Source organism: Bidens hawaiensis, unplaced genomic scaffold (assembly GCF_021521415.1).
Source record: "Bidens hawaiensis isolate Kalapana, Puna unplaced genomic scaffold, B.hawaiensis_p1.1 tig00052764_1, whole genome shotgun sequence".
Classification (NCBI taxonomy): Eukaryota; Viridiplantae; Streptophyta; class Magnoliopsida; order Asterales; family Asteraceae; genus Bidens; species Bidens hawaiensis.
This window is the reverse complement of record NW_027499490.1, coordinates 78,784-96,938: the sequence shown is the minus strand read 5'-3', so window position 1 is coordinate 96,938 and position 18,155 is coordinate 78,784. Positions and strand designations below refer to the sequence as shown.

The window sequence follows — 18,155 nt, the reverse complement described above, 5'->3', positions numbered from 1 at the left end:
GTAGTGAGTTAACGGTGTTACTATGTTTTTGAATTGGAAATTGAGGAAAACTATCTTAATTATGTGTTTATTTGAGCAGTAAAACATTGAATATCTATTATTATGTTTTTATTGTAGTTATGATGGCACGTACTAGAGGTGTTCATAGTCGGATATCCGAACCTTTCGGATAGTGGATTTCACTATCCGAATCCGAATCCGAATCAGAAATTTCGGATATCCGAAGTTCGTGTATCCAAAATTTCGGATATCCGTTCGGATAGTAAACCGGATATCTGAAATCTTATAAAAAATGTTCAATCTAATAAATCTGTAATGAACCAATCTAACAGATGTAATTAACAAACAAGAACGTAGTAATATATTATTATGTTGTTTCTGTTGTTTCTTTGTCTGTTGATCTCGAGTTGAGTGATGATGAGTGGCTGAGAAACTTTTAAGTTCTATCTATGGACTTCACCCTTTTCTAAGGATAGATCTACCACAAACAAGAACATAGTAACTTATGTGTTTTCATGTTGTGTGTGTCGGCGGCTGGATCCCGGAGATGGGGACAGACTATGGTCGTGGAGAGCGGGGACCGGAGGTGGTCAAAGACGGTGTCTCATCACTCTCGTGGAGTCATGGTGATTGAACAGATATGGAATAATGGAGGAGGAGGAGGAGCGCCGTCTGATGTTGTGTGCGTATATGAGGGAGTAGGGTTTTGTGAAGATGTTATAAGAATGAGATCATGTCTTATTTTTGAAGAGGAAATAAGATGTGTTCAGATCTGTTTAAAAAAAAAAACAAACAGTCTTCAAGGGTGACGTCTGCGCGCCTGCAGACATAAGCTCCCTTGAAGATGTTTGAAGAAAAAACAAACACCCCCTAATAGATTACACAATGAGACATTAAAAAAAATGCATAGTATAATAATAATAATAATAATAATAACAATAATAATAATAATAAGAAGGAATATAGGATTTTAATAATTCCTTTTAAATGGTATTGACCGATAATAATTCATATTCATTTTATCGCCACTGGCGGTCTCAAATTAAAAAATGTTGGCCCCCAATGGTCCCCCGTTAAAAATGACTTAACGACGTTATAGTTTTTTCTGAATTTCAAACCAATGTTTTAGAGCTTTTAATCGTTAGGAGGATACGAGTCGATTGGTGTAAAATTGGTATTAAAATCCAATTTTGCTAATAATAATAATAATAATAATATAAGGTGGGTTATTAGGTGTTTTTATATAATAATAATAATAATAATAATAATAATAATAATCATCATCCTAAAGGAAATGGAAATGTATATATATATGTGGGTTATCAGGTGTTTTTATATATCATATCATTCATATTCATATAACCCCAATTCACAATCGATCGAATAATAATAAATAATAATCGCATTCAGAAATCATCTCCATCGCTGCGCTTTCAGTCTTTGTGTTTCGATCCAATCCAATCCAATAGAGTCTTTGTGTTTCGATTCAATCCAATCCAATCCAATAGAATCATCGAAGAACATGGCTCAACTCAAAATGGCCTCTGCTTCTGCTGCTTTGTACTTCTTTTTCTTTGATTTGATTACTTCTTTTTCTTGCTTATTGTTACAGGAATTGATCATCAAGATTTATGCTGCAAAGATCATCTTCTTCACCACTACTTTATGCACTGCAAATATGGAGGTAAATCTTTATTATTATTATTATTATTATTATTATTATTATTATTTGAGGAGGCATCCCGCCGCCAAGATGCTCTACAAAAGGATTATGGCACTACTCCCGCTACCCGAGAAAGATCCACTCCTACTGCATATGCCACAAAAAAACAAGACCTTGTTGTAAGAGTTCTCTTTAATATTATTAGCGTTCTGTTTTGTGCATCATCCTTGTTGTTAGTTTAATTTCCTGTTTGTTATATGTTCTTTTCTCTATTTTAGGTTGCTAAACTTACAAGTGATAACAGCACACTTTTAAAGCTGTTGGATAATGCTCGAAAGGTAAACGAATAAATATTTTTATTATCTAGATTCATGTTGTAATAATAATAATAATAATAACATATGCTTTGTTATGTGATATAATACTACTGTTTGTTATGTTCTTTTAGGTTGCTAAACAACATCGGATTCATAATGATCATCAAAAGTTTCTTGAGAGGGCATCCCACCGCCTAGACGCTCTACAAAAAGAGTTTGATTCTATTCCGGCTACCCGAAAAAGATCCACTCCTGCATATGCCACTAGAAAACATGATTCTGCTGTAAGAATGCTCATTATTAATATTATTAATGTTCTGTTCTGTTTTGTGATATAGAGATAAAATAATTAGCATCATCCTTGTTGTTTGTTTAAATATGTTTCTCTCTATTTTAGGTTGCTAAGCTTACAAGTGATAAAGGTGAAGCTTTAGAGCTGCTGGATACCGCTCGGAAGGTAAATTAATGACTTTGTTTTATCATTTTTATAAAAAAAAAGGTTTTTTTTTTCTTTTTCCAGTCTGCGTGATATTTATTTGTTGACATGCTTATGCGGTTTCATTACATACAGCCTTCATTGGTGGTCACTGAAGAAGAAAAAGAATCTGGAATGTGCATACTGATGCGTTTTCGTTATTCCATACAGCCTTCTTCTTGGGTGGTCACTGAACAAGAATCAGAATCCGGATTGTTGAAGCCTGCACCATCATCAGAATCTGCTTCTGTTGAGGCTGCAAACGCTTCATTTCAACATCATGATTCCAAGACATCAACAACAAAACCTTCCTTATTATTATATGGATCATCCCAAACTAAAAGGCAGATGGATTATTTTGAGAATCCTACAAAAGCTGTGAAAACTATTACATCCGTGCCAAAGCAACCAAAAGTAAAACCTGAAACTAAACTAAAAAAAGATTTTGTAAGTATTCTCATTATTAATATTATTATTACTATTAATGTTAATATTATTAGCATTATCCTGCTTGTTGTTTGTTTAATATCATGTTTGTTATGTTCTCTTTTAGGTTGCCAAACTTAAAAGTGATAAAAGAGAAGATGTAAAGCTGGTGGCTACTGCTCGAAAGGTGATAATGACTTTTTATTCATAATATGTATAAATGTTTTTTTTCCTCAATTTATATATCAATCTGCATGATATTTGTTAACATACGTGCTGATGTGGTTTCATTATGCCATACAGCCTTCATGGGTGGTCACTGGATCATCCCGAACTCAAAAGCGGATCGATGATTCTAGGAATCCGACAAAAGGTGTGAAAAGATTTGGTCCTGCTGCATCTGTGACAAAGCAACCAAAACAAGGCCCTGTAAAAACTACTGAAACTAAACCAAAAAAACCTTGTGTAAGAATTCTCGTTAATATTATTACTAATGCTCTGTTCTGTTATGTCGTATAATAATTATCATAATCCTGTTGTTGTTTGTTTAATACCTTGTTTGTTATTTTCTTTTAGGTTGCTAAAGTTAAAGCACCATGGAAGTTTTGATGTTTCATATTTCTTGTCACGCCACCTGCTAATGTATGTGTGTGGGGATTACATATGCTCAGGTATTTTTCTTACACTTTTCAACATTTCTTTTTATTTAGTACCCTTGTGTTGTATGAGAAGAGTAATTGTGTACCTTGTTTTTGTGTTGCATACGAAATGTTGGTTCTTGTGATTATTGGAGAGTTGAGGTTGATTTCAATTTAAAAGATGGTGAGGGCTGACACCAAGCGGTATGCTTGCTGTAAGACTCCTAAAAAGTTAAGTAACGAGGCATGTTTTGTATGTTAGTTGTTGTAATAGCTTACTGCATAAAAATTTTCATTTATTTTGGATTTGTAGATGGGAAAAGTGAGGAAGAAGTGTTGCAGAGAAAAAGGTATGCTTCAGAGCCAACAAACAGAAACATTAAAATATTAGGTAACTTTAATAAGATCATTTACCTTTTTTTTTATATGTTTTCTTAGGATCAGGTTTTTGTTCACGTTTCTCAATACATGATATTTACATATACATATACATTGTGACTTGTGCATCGGAGTGTCTACGGGTTTCAAGCCCGTGGACCCTCTTAATCGGGTTTTCTGTGATTGTAGTTCTAACTTTGGTGTGGTAGAGTGAAACAAAGACAAGAGGAGTCTTCCTACATTGTAAGTCACTGGCTATCTAAAATTTGTCTCAACAAATGCAAATATGTTGATTTTGTATGAGAATCAGGTGGGAATCAGCAATATCAAGTATTATGAAACATTAAATCAGGTAACTTTAGGTTAAAGATTATTTATTTGTTTATATATATTTGTTTGGCATATGGATCTGTTTGTGCTCAAGTGAGTCATATAACGGAGCTCGAGCCAGCGCGTGAGGTTTAAAGCTGCAGTAAAAACTCTGAAAATGAAGTCGTGAGTTTTGCATTTACTTAAAATCTTCAATCTTTTAAAATTTTAGCAATGCCTTTTTTTCATTGCGATCATAATGTTTTGGCATAAACTTCAGAACAGAGTAATGCAGATGCAATATGTCATCATAAGGTGGTACCAAATAAATAATTAAATTGACCAAAAAAGACGTTTTTGCATAGTATTATTATAAATTGTATTGTAACACTAATGAACTTCAGGTGACAATTTTCTAGTAAATCGGCTAAAAAAGGGAGTGGGATTTCTGATACCAGTTTTCTAAGTCTTCTTTCTTCTTCTTATCTTGGTCAACTAATAATTTTCTTTGTTTTTTTTTTTTTTTGCAGGTGGCCAGATCTCTACATGTTCCCTTTTTGGGGCTCACATTGTATGATCCATACCTACCCAGAAACTGTTACGAGTCTGTCTGTCTTATAGCCAAACAACATTGCATACCGATGTTTTGTTGGTTTTTATTTTAAATAAATAACACACTAAATATTACTTTAGGGGAAGCATCATGAGAGAACTCCTCCTTTGTGAGAGAACTCTATCTAACCATTGGTTTTAAGTGTAGATCTTTTTCTAGGATTTAGGGTTTAGTTTTTAGTTTTTAGGGTTTAGGGTTTAAGGTTTAGCGTTTGGGGTCTAGCTTTTAGGGTTTAGCAATGGTCAGATGGAGTTCTCTCACGAAGGGGGGGCTCTCTAATGATCCTTCCCCCTAAGTATTATAATAATAGCAATAACAATAACAAATAACAAAATAACAAAATTAACAATAAACAATAAACAATACCCAATACCCAATAACAATAACCATAACCATAACCATAACAATAACAATAAAAATAAACCATTCATACTTGTTAGATGCTTGTTTGTGCTTGAAAGCTTGGCTAGTACGGATTTCATTGGGGACGGGACGATCACAGTGATTTGTAGAGTGTAGGTGCCTAGATGTGTTTTCACATCGAACGCACCACTGGTCGAGAGCCGTTGCCGCTCTCCTGATGAGTCCATGGCAGGACGAAACCAGCCACGTTTATTTTTTCAAAACGATTTGTATGACTTATTTATTTAGTTCATGAAGTAAGTATTCAGTTTGTTTATCTTAACAAGATCCGGTATAATAAACACTCTTATTGTATGTATGCTCATTGACTGACAGCTATGCAAAATTATATTGTTGGCATACTGATGTGGTGGCTCCACCAACCACCTGCATACACTGATCACAAGATGGATCGAGGTCTGTTGATCGGGATTCTGACAAAGGAACAGAAGAGATGACGATGCAAAGCGAATACACAAAGAAGAAATTCGAGACAGGAAATGAGAAGACCGAGAAGCATTTTCAAACAAGCTATATTCATTTTCCCACTTCTTATCATTAAGGGGTGTAATCGGCTCGAGCCCGACTTGTTTAACTTACAGCAAGCTGAGCTCGTTCAAGCTCTGAAGCTTAATATATCGCCAATAGACCGATAACCGATATATCACTGATATATCGGTGATATATCGGCGATATCGACTGCATAGTTATGCTTTTGTTTAATGAGCCCTTCTTTTTGTTATAACCGTTCTCCTATCGTGTAAACAAGCCGAGCTCTATTTATAAAGCTCGAGTTCGCCTCATTTATTTATTGTCAGTTCATTTATATAACTTTGTAGTGCATGGTGAGTTGTAAATTGTGAAGTTAAAGTTTACTATGTTTTTTTATTGTAAATTTTCAACTTCGTAACGAACGTAACCGAAACCAACCGAATTCGTGTCGACTCACAGGCGCAACGTTCCTGCAACAATAAGCAAGAAAAAGAAGTAATCAAATCAAAGAAAAAGAAATACAAAGCAGCAGAAGTAGAAGCAATTTTGAGTTGAGCCATGTTCTTCGATGATTCTATTGGATTGGATTGAATCGAAACACAAAGACTGAAAGCGCAGCGATGGAGATTTCTGAATGCGATTATTATTATTCGAGCGATCGATTGTGAATTAGGGTTATATGAATATGAATGATAATATGATATGATAATATAATAACCCACCTTATATATATATACATTTCCTCTTGGATTATTATTATTATTATTATTTAATTATTATATAAAAACACCTAATAACCCACAATAATAATATTATTATTATTATTATTATTATTATTATTATTATTATTATTATTATCCTGTGTATTTTTCGATGTCTCGTCGTGTAATTTATTAGTGTCATGCATTTTCAAATAATATTATGCTTTAAGATACATTTGATCCTTATTGGCCCGTTTGACATTATTTTTAAAGCTGGCAGTTATGGCATTAATAGATTACAAAACAAGACATCGAAGAATATTGGTTTTAAAGTCATGACATTAAAGAAGACATTTTTTTGTCTGGGAGACATCGGTACAGACTTAGCGTCCTGGTGGTAGTTTTGTAGTTCCACTTTGCCAAAACTTCGATCCACCCACGCCTCCAACAACATATAACTGCACCTTGTTGATGCGTAATCAAAACTCATGATAGGCCTCGCACGTGTAAAGTGCACGGTGGTAACTGCACAATGTAAATAGTATATCACACAATAAATTCCGTAATTATTAATAAAGTAGATCAAATACAAAGTTGATTTATTATAACTCAGATGTTAGTGGTTGTGGTTCAGATGAGCGGTGGTGGGCGAGAATGAAACAAGGCATAGGTTTGCATCCGTGACCATTTGCAAATATCTTGTGGCACAAAAGACCCTTCATAATGTAAAACTATGATGCATATCAACTTTTGAAAGTGTATATATATAAGTGTATTATTTAATAAATACAATTACATGTATGGGTTTGAATAAAGTAACACATATTTGGGTACTAACGTTTTAAAGTAACAAGTTTGGGTTTAGTTTTGTAACGAGTATGGGTATTAGTATTAACTTCTGTTAGCTTGTATGTTAAATTCTAACAATATGACTAAAATGCCCATGGATCTTAAAAAACTAGTTATTGCAAGTCTCAGTCTTTGTGACTGTGAGTTGGTAAAGCAAGTATTGGAGGGAAAATCTTAATTATTATTATTACTATAATGAAACATGCCAGTTCTAGTTCTTGTTTTTAATAAAAAAAACTTTCTTTCTTGGAAAGAAATAATAATAATAATAATAATAATAATAATAACAATAAAGATGATGATGATTTACCTCCATATTTGCAGTGCATAAAGTAGTGGTGAAGAAGATGATCTTTGCAGCATAAATCTTGATGATCAATTCCTGTAACAATAAGCAAGAAAAAGAAGTAATCAAATCAAAGAAAAAGAAGTACAAAGCAGCAGAAGCAGAGGCCATTTTGAGTTGAGCCATGTTCTTCGATGATTCTATTGGATTGGATTGGATTGAATCGAAACACAAAGACTCTATTGGATTGGATTGGATCGAAACACAAAGACTGAAAGCGCAGCGATGGAGATGATTTCTGAATGCGATTATTATTTATTATTATTCGATCGATTGTGAATTGGGGTTATATGAATATGAATGATATGATATATAAAAACACCTGATAACCCACATATATATATACATTTCCATTTCCTTTAGGATGATTATTATTATTATTATATAAAAACACCTAATAACCCACCTTATATTATTATTATTATTAGCAAAATTGGATTTTAATACCAATTTTACACCAATCGACTCGTATCCTCCTAACGATTAAAAGCTCTAAAACATTGGTTTGAAATTCAGAAAAAACTATAACGTCGTTAAGTCATTTTTAAAGGGGGATCATTGGGGGCCAACTTTTTTTAATTTAGGACCGCCAGTGACGATAAAACGAATAGGAATTATTATCGGTCAATACCATTTAATAGGGATTATTAAAATCCAATATTTCTATTTTGTTGATGTCTTGTATTTAACGTTTGATAGTTTTCTATTTTACAATTTTGCATATTTCTAAATGTCGAATAACCCTAAACCATTAAACCAAACCGGAGCCAAATCATCATTAGTATTGTTTGACTCTAGTTTATGATGGTTCGATTTCGCTTAGGGTTTGATTTAAAATCTGTCGAAACTGGACCGTGACACCTCTAATGATATCCAAATAGTCTAGATGAGTTTTTTATATGACGCTAACCGTCATACAGGCAATTGTGTTTATTTTAATTGTTTGATTGTAGTTAAATACAATGTTTCTGTGTGAGCTTTCGTAAGGTAAGTGTAATCTGTTATAAGATTGGTAAGTGCAAATGCAGTTATAAAGTTAGTTTACATAAATGCAAAATCTTAGGGACGTTATAAGTTAGTTAATTCAAAACTGCCCAAATGAATTTTATCGTGAACCTAATTAATCATTTCAAAAGTGCCCAAGTGAATTTCACCATGAATATGTAGTCATGTACTTAACACCTTCGTATTCAATTTAGATTCAACCATATTTCAAGGATCCAACTTCGGATGTGTTCATAAAAATACACTTCTCATCTTTAAGATGTTTTATAACTTGAAATTCTTATTTTCAATTTATGAATTCGGTTAAATTAAAATATGTTAGTAATCTTTAAATCTTCAACTTTGTAGCTTTTAATATTCATTTGGACGTTATAAAAGTATAGTAAGCTTCAAACAATATGAGTTACTTCTACAACAATTGTCAGAGTTAGCAGCTTGGTCTTGAAGCCAAATTGGGCTCTAATATTTCTCAAGTAGGTCTCAAAACCGAACAAATAGGATCTAACAATTCTCAAGGTCTCGATTTCGAACTGGATCTAACTTTTCTCAAGTCTTGCCCATAGTTTGACACGTGATAAAACACTTATGAGGGGTTCCGAGGCCCAAGCCTCACGGGTCACCCTCCAATCAAGTTAGTGTTGTATCCATAACCACATCCACATGTTATAATACTTGACTTATGTTAGTTAGCATGTTTATATAGTGTGTGGAGGTTTGGTGTGATATTCACTTGGATAGTTGGATACTCGGAGACTTGGATTATGCTTAATAGGCCGAATCCCATTTTGGCTCAAACCCAAAACGTAAAGCAAATATGGAGACATAGATCACCATTGTCAAAACTTTGCTGAAGCAACTAACACTGTTTACTCAAACATACACACGGCTGATATATTTAATCCCGATTCATTAAATATAAAACCGAGGGTGGCTAGGTGGATCTCAAGGGTAGGATAAAGAGGAGATCTCAAATATATTATTATTTAAGTTTTTTATTTATTTGAAAGTTTAGGTTTATCTTTTAGTAGTTTTCTAGTTTTAGTCCAATTATGATTGTTAGGTTTATAAATACTTGAGTTTGTTTTTATAATAATAATAAGAAGAAGAGAAAGAGAGTTGAGAATTTGAGTTAAAAGAAAACCTTCTGTTCTTTCCAATTTCAAAAGTCATCATCACAAATATTCCATTTAAATATTCTTCCATAAAATCCTTGCTTCTAGTTCTCACCAATAAGTCCAAGAGTTTTAACCCATCGACGTCTTCAAATTTTCTTTCCGTGTTTATGATTTTATAAGAGTGTTATAAAATTCAATTGATTTCTCCAACAACGGCCCCTATCAATCCGATGTTTCTTCAAGCATTGTTACCACAAAACATAAATGTTTCCCTTAGTATCATTTGAGTAACGTGACTTGTTTAATCTAACTTTTTACTGGACTTCAAGAATGTTCATACTATTAAATGATATCACTTTAACTGATACTTTTCAATAAATCAAAATGATTTAATCATATGATTGTAACTTTAAAAGGCCTTTAAGGCTGCATTTCTTTAAAGTATAAAAACTAACTTCTCTTTAACTTTTATCTTTATGACATTACTTTCATTATCAACAGCTGGTTGTCTTGAGTAATTGGAAATTTGACATCCATCCACCAAAAGTTTTATTACACTAAACAGTCACAACGTTATAAAAAAAATATAATAATCCTAAAATCGTGGAGATATAATATTATCAAATATTCAAATTGAAACATTTGATACCCCACTACCTAAAAAATATACATTTATATTTTATGTTTTATATATTTAAACTGAGAACAGTCTCCCACCACCCAACTAGATTCCAATTTCCACCACACCATTGTTTAATGTCACTTTCCTTTTCTACTTAATTTAATCCATAAACTCATTAACCAATTTTAATAGTAACATAAATCACGGGTATTTTTAACAAATTAACTCATTAATCTTAGTTTTATAATTAAATAATAACCTTTTAAAAAGAGGATGCATTAAAATATTAAATCACGTAACGTGAAATTGACCAATTGTGTAAGTATATTGGACTACACATCAAAACCAATTTTGCCACTGCTGTCTTAATAACACTAAATTCCACAATATACATTCCCCTCACACACCTATGGCCGCTACTGTCGTCGCCGCCGTCACCACTGACGACACTGTCACACCGTCAATCCCCATCATTCGACGGCGAAAATCCATCGATATCCCCTCCACTTTAATACTGCACACCAAATATCCCCACACTTTTTCCTCGTACTCATACACTAGTAACACCACCAATACCAATACATCATCGTCGTCGTCATCTTCATCATCGTCTTACGAGCTGGTTTCTCTGAAACCAGCTTCTTACACCTCTCTCCGCGACATCATCCCCTCGACCGCCATCCAGTCCCCGAAACTCCCCTCTTTTGCCGCTAATTTGGGTTATGAGATTTCGATAAGAAACCGGCTTGTGAAACAAGCTGCATGGGCGTACCTCAGGCCGATGTCTACGTCTCCTGGTGCCGGTGGGTCTACCGTGTTTCATCGCCTTTGGAACCGGTTATCTGATGCGGTCATCCGGTTTGTAACAATATGCAATTTTTTTCTACTGTCTAGTCAAAATGAAACTACAAGCTCCAGATTATAACAAACAAAGAGGTAATGATAATATTGTAATACTCGGGTTGATTTGTCACCAATTTGTAGAAACAAAAGCAATTGAATCAATAAAGGAATTCGAATATTGGATTACAATTCACACTCTTTGTTTTTGTTTTGTTTTTTCTAATTCTTTACAAACTACAATCTGCACTAATAATAGTTTTGATGATTTAAAGTCCCATGGACCGTCTAAATCTTAGCCAAGTTGGTTCATGTTGAGCCGGATTAACGCCGTATCTGTTTTCTGCGGCATGTCCATGATGACGATGGTGGCCGGTGGGCGCTGGTGGTGCGGTTGGTGCCCATCTTCCCTCGTTCGGTTCTAAACCGAACATGGCTGGAGTTGGACTCACTGGAGGTGGTGGGGGCCGCCCGTCTCCAGGGTGTTCTTTATTTTTTAAACCCTGCACAAGAATCATTAATTCACATTGTTTAGTTTTGAATTGGAAAACGACTAAACAAACACCACTTATACGTTATTCAGACACCACTAACATGTCATACTGTGAGTATGACATGAAGAAAATGGTGCCATTTGGGTCGTATGATCGATCATTATGATGGGCAAATCATACGGCCTGTGTGACTATTTTGCTGTATAATGTGACAGATAGATAGGTGTACACTATTGGGGCAAATGTTTTTGGTAATATTAACATTTGATAATTGATACCTGTGATGGTGTTGGTTTTGTGGTTGATGGTTTAGAAGAAAGTAGATATTGAAAAATTTCAAAAATCTTTGTTTGGCCTAATTCGGTCGAATTCTGCCAATAGTAAATCGCCACGTCCCATGCTCGGTCTCTAAACTGCTTTAACCTCGTTTCGATATCCGTTTCATGTCTTACCATAAACGGCCTCAACATTGTTTCATACACAAACCCTGTACCCTGCAAGCATCCATAAGTTCCCATTTTTAGCAACCAAACAACATATGCAAAGACACAACATATATTATTGGACATTGGTCATGTTTCATTTCAAATCCATTACCCTAGTGCTAGGATACCATAAGTAGATAATCAAGGCCAGCTTTAACTCTCCATACATTGGTATCCTGTTAAAAGATTCCACCTTTTAAGCTCATGAATTCCAATCAAGAATTTTATAAATAATTTGAAACTAAATGAACCAGTTTTGACGCGTACCACGAAATGAACATATCACCGACTCTTTCAAACACCGTGAGTATTGCAACAAGCACCCTGTTAAACAAGAATCCGCTATCAAAATCGATTTTCTTTTAAAAAAAACATTATTATTAAATTTATTGAATGTGAGGGAACAAGGTGGATACCAATATTGACACCAAAATCTTAATTCTTCATTTCTTACTCCTTGTGTCTCTATGGCTTTAAAACATTCTAAAGCTGGAATCGCGTATCCAAGAACTAACCTGCACCCGTAACCAAACACCAGATATTGAAAACTATAGATCCAACAATTTGTAACCAATTAACCAAACGCGCCCGATTTAAAGAAAACTTACATAAGACTACTTGTGATCAAGTCTCCCAACATCTTCTAATTATCTTTGATCAAACAAATATTTGCCGCCAAAATTATGTATCTGTAAAATGGATAAAGGGAAATTAATAACATGAATAGCCGTTGACTTTCATCATAATCATAAAAAAATTATGATCAACAGTTTATAAATAATATAGGATTTGATCAGATTAAATCTAGTGAATTCAGATTAAGCAATTCAAATTGTTAATCCCAATTGATTTTACATATAAACCAGGATAAAGCTTACCTTAGTAGAAATCGATGAAATCGCGAAATTGAACTCTGGAAACTTGAATTTTGAGAGATGAATGAATTATGATTGTGTCTATGAATGTTTATATATATATATATATATATATATATTGAATTTGAGTATTTGAAAACATTGGCTGGAATATTTGGACTGGGTAAAACGTACAAGGGATGGAAGGCAGGTGTTTGGAAACAGGCCGGGTTTACTTGCCACCCACGACTTTTTCCTTCTTTTTTAAGTTATTAACTTGGAGCTTTTAGTAATCTTTAATCAAAGATGGAAAATATTATTTAATACGTGTTGTGAAAGTTACAGGAACCATGCATTTCGTGTACGTGTTTTAATATGTAATGATAATTTTCTCTCACTCTTTTAGTTTTTTCTCGTTGCAAGATTAATATTATGGAGACGTGATCAATTTCAACAAACAACCATCAAATTCTATCTTAAAAGAGGGTGTGTTTTAATGTTGCAAAATTTTGTAGTGGGTTGTTATGTAAACACGTGTATTTGCATATATGTATGTCGTGGGCTGTTACTTCGTTAACACGTATATTTTAATTGGACAATGCTTATACAGTTTTAACAGTTACGTGATTAAGATTGTTGTATTTGGTCATCACTATATATAGTGTTCGTAGTTCTCTGGTTATAAAAACTTATTGAACACGAAAAAAGGTTAAGCCTATATCTTTTTTAAACTTCGAAATATATATAAGCAACTAAAATAATTGATTACAAATAACTATTAACAGATGCATCTTTCTTTTTCTTTTTCTTTTACACTTCATAGTATTATTTTTGTCATTTAACTAAAAAAATAGCTACATATTACCTTTTTTTAAGGCCATTTAGATCACTAATAGAGTAACTCATCCTATCATCTCCATCTCAAGTATATAACCGGGATGTACTAGGCAAGCATATCCCTAAAGAAGATCATAATGTTTTCTCACCTTATGATAAGTTTTATTTTAAAGGTAGTCTCTGGGTTAAGACGGATAGGTGAATTGATGTACATACATATTGCCAACTTCAAACAAATTGTCTAAATATTTTTATTTTTGAAATTTCATATTTCTTCATGGTAACATTTTTGTTTCTAGAAAATTTAAATACAAAACATATAATTTTATATCTGATAGATTATAGTTCTAGACTTTTTTTAATTAGGTGGAAGTTTCCTTATATGGAGTTGTTACTTGTTACGCATGCATTGATGCATACGGCTGCCTCAATAGTCAAAAGTCAAACTAATCTCAAAAGGTCAACCTCAATACAAATGGAAGAATCCATGGAATCCTGACTATAGAATACTAGCCAAGTCTTTGGACATGCCTTGGAAATTAATATTCTAAACTAAATAGACCGACTTATTGTTTTTATATCATAGACTTAACTTGACTTAATATCTGTTTTACACTAATTTTACTTTTCAATAATCCTAAAGACAATAAAAATGGAAATTGTAGAGCTCTCTCATGGCTGATGGCTCTAGAAGTGAAGAAGGGTATACAACACCAAATAGGGATGATAATGGTCAGGTTTGGAAGTTGGGACAAAAACTAGTGAGGGTAAATATTTTATGTGTTCGTTAACCAAAAACTAGTTAAATATTTCAGTTGATTTATTATTTCTCGAACGTTTAGTTGAAGAAATGATCATGTTTAACTTATGAGATATCTGAATAAATATTTAAAGTTATCACATATTGTTTATGCCTTTATGGATTTTAGTAAATAAATCATTTATCATAATATATTATAACTAATACTAACAAGTAATAATATATATATGTACTAATTTGATCCTCCCGTGTTACAGGGGTTTATTCACATTTTTGTTTTTAATCGTTTTGCTATTTTATGATAATTTATTTTATTTTTAACGTAGTTTTGTTTTAATTTAATACATGTATATTACTTTGTTATTATATTTTTTAGCATTTGAGTTTTTTCAATTGAGATGTGTAGTTTTTTAGATTTTTAACAAACAAACATATATAGCGAACACGAGCATGTTGATTTTTTTAAATGAACAAACATGAACACATGTATATGTACCCATAACCAGTGGAGATTACACCTTTGATTATTAAGGGGTTATTTTATAATAAAATGAGACGTTATAACCCGTTTAAGGGTTATCCGGGTTTGGTGAGACCCATGGCCCACAAAAATTATTGTTTGATTATGAAAGAGTTTCACAAATTATTGAGATGTTATAACCCATTAAAGACCATCCGGGTTTGGTGAGACCCATACCCGCAAATTCAGGTCAAATGCATGAGAATGCTCCATTTAGAAATCATGCAATCTGGTGGCCCTAGAGAATAGGGGAAACAATCTGAAAGCGACACGTAAGATTTTATGATAGTCAGTTAGATTATATATGTGTTATTGCAGTCAATTGAACCTTGTTATAATAATCAAGGTGCCCTAACCCTTTCTACCGACTGCAAGCTTCAATTTTCCTCCTCAAGGCTGCCATAACTCTTTCCTAGGTTTGTATGTTACAACTGAATCATTTTTTTGGTCGATTGATGGTGATTAGGACCGATTTTAACCGTAGTTTTTTGTTTAGGAACATTCTTGATCTTCGGGGACTTTTTCAATATATTCTACTGGAGACCAATATACGACTGAAGTTGATTTCGACTGGGGATTTATAGGGATCCGAACTTCGTTGATCACTGATGTTTTATTTATGGCAGAAAATTGATATACTTGTGTTTTTTTTAATTGAATCTTTATATTACAGCATGCTCAACGAGAGTTTATCGCATAACAAAGCAGCTACAACGAGTACATGTTGCAGAAAGCTAAATAAGAGTATGTACAACTTTTGGGTATGTATTTATTTATATATTAAACATATAAAACTATGCTAAAAGATTGGTATGTGTTGGTTCCAGAATGTTCGAAACACATGCAACTTTTGGGGAAGATGTGTGTCTGCCGAAGCTGAAAGAACTGGGCAACTCAAGCGCCAACTTGAGTCAACTTTGAGGCAAATCCGGTCCGTAAGGGTAATTCACATCTTTCTAATGAATTTAATATTTTATATTTGAAAGTATGTTTTCTTAGTAATTTTTGCCATTTTGAAGATTCTAAATAAGATTTTTCGATTTGTTCGATTCCAGCAGGCCCTACAAAAGTGGTGATGAAAATACCTCTGGTGAATTATTCGGTGACTATCCATGAAGTTTACATTGGTTTGTTTTCAGCCACTGTTTTAGTTTCGAGATAGATGTTTGTTTTGATGATTACTCAGTTCGGGCCATAAAAAAAAGAATACATTTTGGTTTGTGTTAAAATAGGCTATAAGCAAAATGAGTACGGGCCGTTTAAAAAAAGGTCTCACATTTGGTTCGGATCAAAATGTATTATAAGCAAAAATGAGTTTTGGTCATTTTTTTAAAAAAAAATATAAACTGTTGTTTGGGCCATAGATCAATGACTTTAAACGGTCAAACCGTGTTCGGATTAGAATGGGGTGTTGGAAAAATGCACGGGGCAAGGGTATTCCACCTTCCATTTTTATGATTCAATTTATCGTTTTAACTTACAAGGGTTCGAGCACACGTCATTTCAAGCCATATTTCCAAAGCTCAAGCTCCACTCGTGGGTTGTTTTTTCAAGCTCTAGCAGATAATTATTTGTTTTTTTTAGTTCACTAAAACAAATTATGCTAATATATGTTAAAGGTGAATGGACTTGTGTATAGGAAGCAACATGTAATGAAAACAAATGGCTTGGTAACTTACAACCAACAAACCTTGTCTTTAAGGATTTAGTAGCTTCTTTTAGATTCTTATTATGTGGAAGTTGCTATTAGATTTACATAAGAGTTTACTTGTTCTTTGATCTATGCAGTTTGCTAGACAGGCTTGTGTACATAAGACACTTTTATATGCTAAAATGGAGGTCCTTCAGCTTCATATGACACGTTTATTGGATAAAGAAGATAAGTCTCTTAAAATACAATTAATAACTTACTGCTTTTGTTACGGAAAATGAAGCATTTGCTCAAGCATAGGGGTGTAAACGAGCCAATCCAAGCCCGAGCTCGGCTCGTTTTAACTTACGAGGGTTCAAGCTCGAGCTCGAATTGTTAGTTTTTTTTCCAAGCTTGATCTTGGCTCGGGCATGCTTGTTTGTTATATATATATATATATATATATATATATATATATATATATATTAACTAATTTATATATGTATTTAACCTGTTTATATATTTTGAGAAAACCATAAATGAGCCTACGCTCGGCTAGAGCTTGGTCGTCATGCAAAATTAGTACCTAGAAGTACAAAAATGATAAACGAGTTTCCCATACATGGTTCGAGCTCGGGCCCGATAACTAAACGAGATTTATTGGAGGCTCAGGTACGACTTGAGCTCGAAAAAGCTCGCCTTGTTTCGATCTTTTAATCGATCCGAGCTCAAGTATCAAATGCATGCTAAATGTATCAAGAAACTGAAGATAAAAAATAAATTGAGAAAGTAAAAACAACTTGTGTACATATTATAAAAAATATTATTGAGAAAGTGAATATAAATAGCAAACAAGTATGTTAAATGTGTGCTAAAATTATCAAGAAAGTTACCATAAAAGGTCTGTAGATTGAAAAAGGTCTGTAGATTGAAAGTCATAGATGCACATATGCAACCTTTGTATAATTAAGATTTTTTCTCGATTGAAACCGAAACCAACCCGAGTTCAGGTAGTTTCAAACGGAAGTGGAAACTAGGTTTAAATCGGTTATGTTAGATTTTGTTAGTTTAGACCATGTAACATGTACGTATGTTTACTTTTAATCATTATTTGTTTTTAAATTAGATTGTGTCAAATGACTGAACTTAAATAATCATTATTGTTATTTGGTTGGAATCGAGTTTGGATTTTTAAAACCGGATAACCAATTTGATTTTGGTTTAAAATCAAACAAAAAAGCAAATATCTAACTACCATTTGTTTCTCATTTTATATGTATGCAGTTGTTAACAGAAGACTATAATTATTACAATGACAGTCAATCAAGAGAGCGTGTGTGCGACTGGAGGTGAGTGTTTGTTTATAATCATCATAAATTATTTA

General features: G+C 33.2%; 3 protein-coding genes and 1 long non-coding RNA gene across 4 annotated transcripts; 3 read left to right on the top strand and 1 right to left on the bottom strand.

Moving 5' to 3' along the window:
• Positions 1 to 560: 560 nt before the first annotated feature.
• Positions 561 to 2,418, top strand: LOC143599776 (uncharacterized). Its single transcript, XM_077077653.1, has 5 exons — positions 561 to 686; positions 1,613 to 1,684; positions 1,735 to 1,842; positions 1,942 to 2,001; positions 2,112 to 2,418. The coding sequence occupies exons 1-5, from the start codon at positions 561 to 563 to the stop codon at positions 2,316 to 2,318; spliced, it is 573 nt and encodes a 190-aa protein (XP_076933768.1). The 3' UTR covers positions 2,319 to 2,418.
• A 112-nt stretch (positions 2,419 to 2,530) lies between these two features.
• Positions 2,531 to 3,520, top strand: LOC143599775 (uncharacterized). The gene is made up of 4 exons (XM_077077652.1): positions 2,531 to 2,902; positions 3,009 to 3,068; positions 3,185 to 3,346; positions 3,458 to 3,520. The coding sequence occupies exons 1-4, from the start codon at positions 2,531 to 2,533 to the stop codon at positions 3,488 to 3,490; spliced, it is 627 nt and encodes a 208-aa protein (XP_076933767.1). The 3' UTR covers positions 3,491 to 3,520.
• Positions 3,521 to 11,357: 7,837 nt separating this feature from the next.
• On the bottom strand, positions 11,358 to 13,148 carry LOC143599773 (putative HVA22-like protein g). The gene is made up of 7 exons (XM_077077650.1): positions 13,049 to 13,148; positions 12,779 to 12,859; positions 12,587 to 12,685; positions 12,438 to 12,494; positions 12,283 to 12,346; positions 11,964 to 12,179; positions 11,358 to 11,694 (listed from the first exon to the last, which is right to left on the bottom strand). Exons 2-7 carry the CDS (start codon positions 12,808 to 12,810, stop codon positions 11,461 to 11,463), a joined length of 702 nt encoding a protein of 233 aa, XP_076933765.1. The 5' UTR covers positions 12,811 to 12,859; positions 13,049 to 13,148; the 3' UTR covers positions 11,358 to 11,460.
• A 2,330-nt stretch (positions 13,149 to 15,478) lies between these two features.
• On the top strand, positions 15,479 to 17,087 carry LOC143599772 (uncharacterized). The gene is made up of 4 exons (XR_013147350.1): positions 15,479 to 15,557; positions 15,815 to 15,902; positions 15,969 to 16,082; positions 16,930 to 17,087. It is a non-coding gene; the product is annotated as an uncharacterized LOC143599772 (long non-coding RNA).
• Positions 17,088 to 18,155: the final 1,068 nt, after the last annotated feature.

Excerpts from the sequence above, each read along its gene's own strand:
- LOC143599773 (XM_077077650.1), bottom strand. The coding sequence starts at position 12,810 with ATGTTGGGAGACTTGATCACAAGTAGTCTTAT. Across the intron at positions 12,686-12,778 it reads TTGATCACAAGTAGTCTTAT|GTTAGTTCTTGGATACGCGA; the intron begins GTAAGTTTTCTT and ends TTACGGGTGCAG. Across the intron at positions 11,695-11,963 it reads CAAAACCAACACCATCACAG|GGTTTAAAAAATAAAGAACA; the intron begins GTATCAATTATC and ends ATTCTTGTGCAG.
- LOC143599776 (XM_077077653.1), top strand. The coding sequence starts at position 561 with ATGGTCGTGGAGAGCGGGGACCGGAGGTGGTCAAAGACGGTGTCTCAT. Across the intron at positions 1,685-1,734 it reads TATGCACTGCAAATATGGAG|GAGGCATCCCGCCGCCAAGA; the intron begins GTAAATCTTTAT and ends TTATTATTTGAG. Across the intron at positions 2,002-2,111 it reads TGTTGGATAATGCTCGAAAG|GTTGCTAAACAACATCGGAT; the intron begins GTAAACGAATAA and ends ATGTTCTTTTAG.
- LOC143599775 (XM_077077652.1), top strand. The coding sequence starts at position 2,531 with ATGCGGTTTCATTACATACAGCCTTCATTGGTGGTCACTGAAGAAGAA. Across the intron at positions 3,069-3,184 it reads TGGTGGCTACTGCTCGAAAG|CCTTCATGGGTGGTCACTGG; the intron begins GTGATAATGACT and ends TATGCCATACAG. Across the intron at positions 3,347-3,457 it reads CTAAACCAAAAAAACCTTGT|GTTGCTAAAGTTAAAGCACC; the intron begins GTAAGAATTCTC and ends ATTTTCTTTTAG.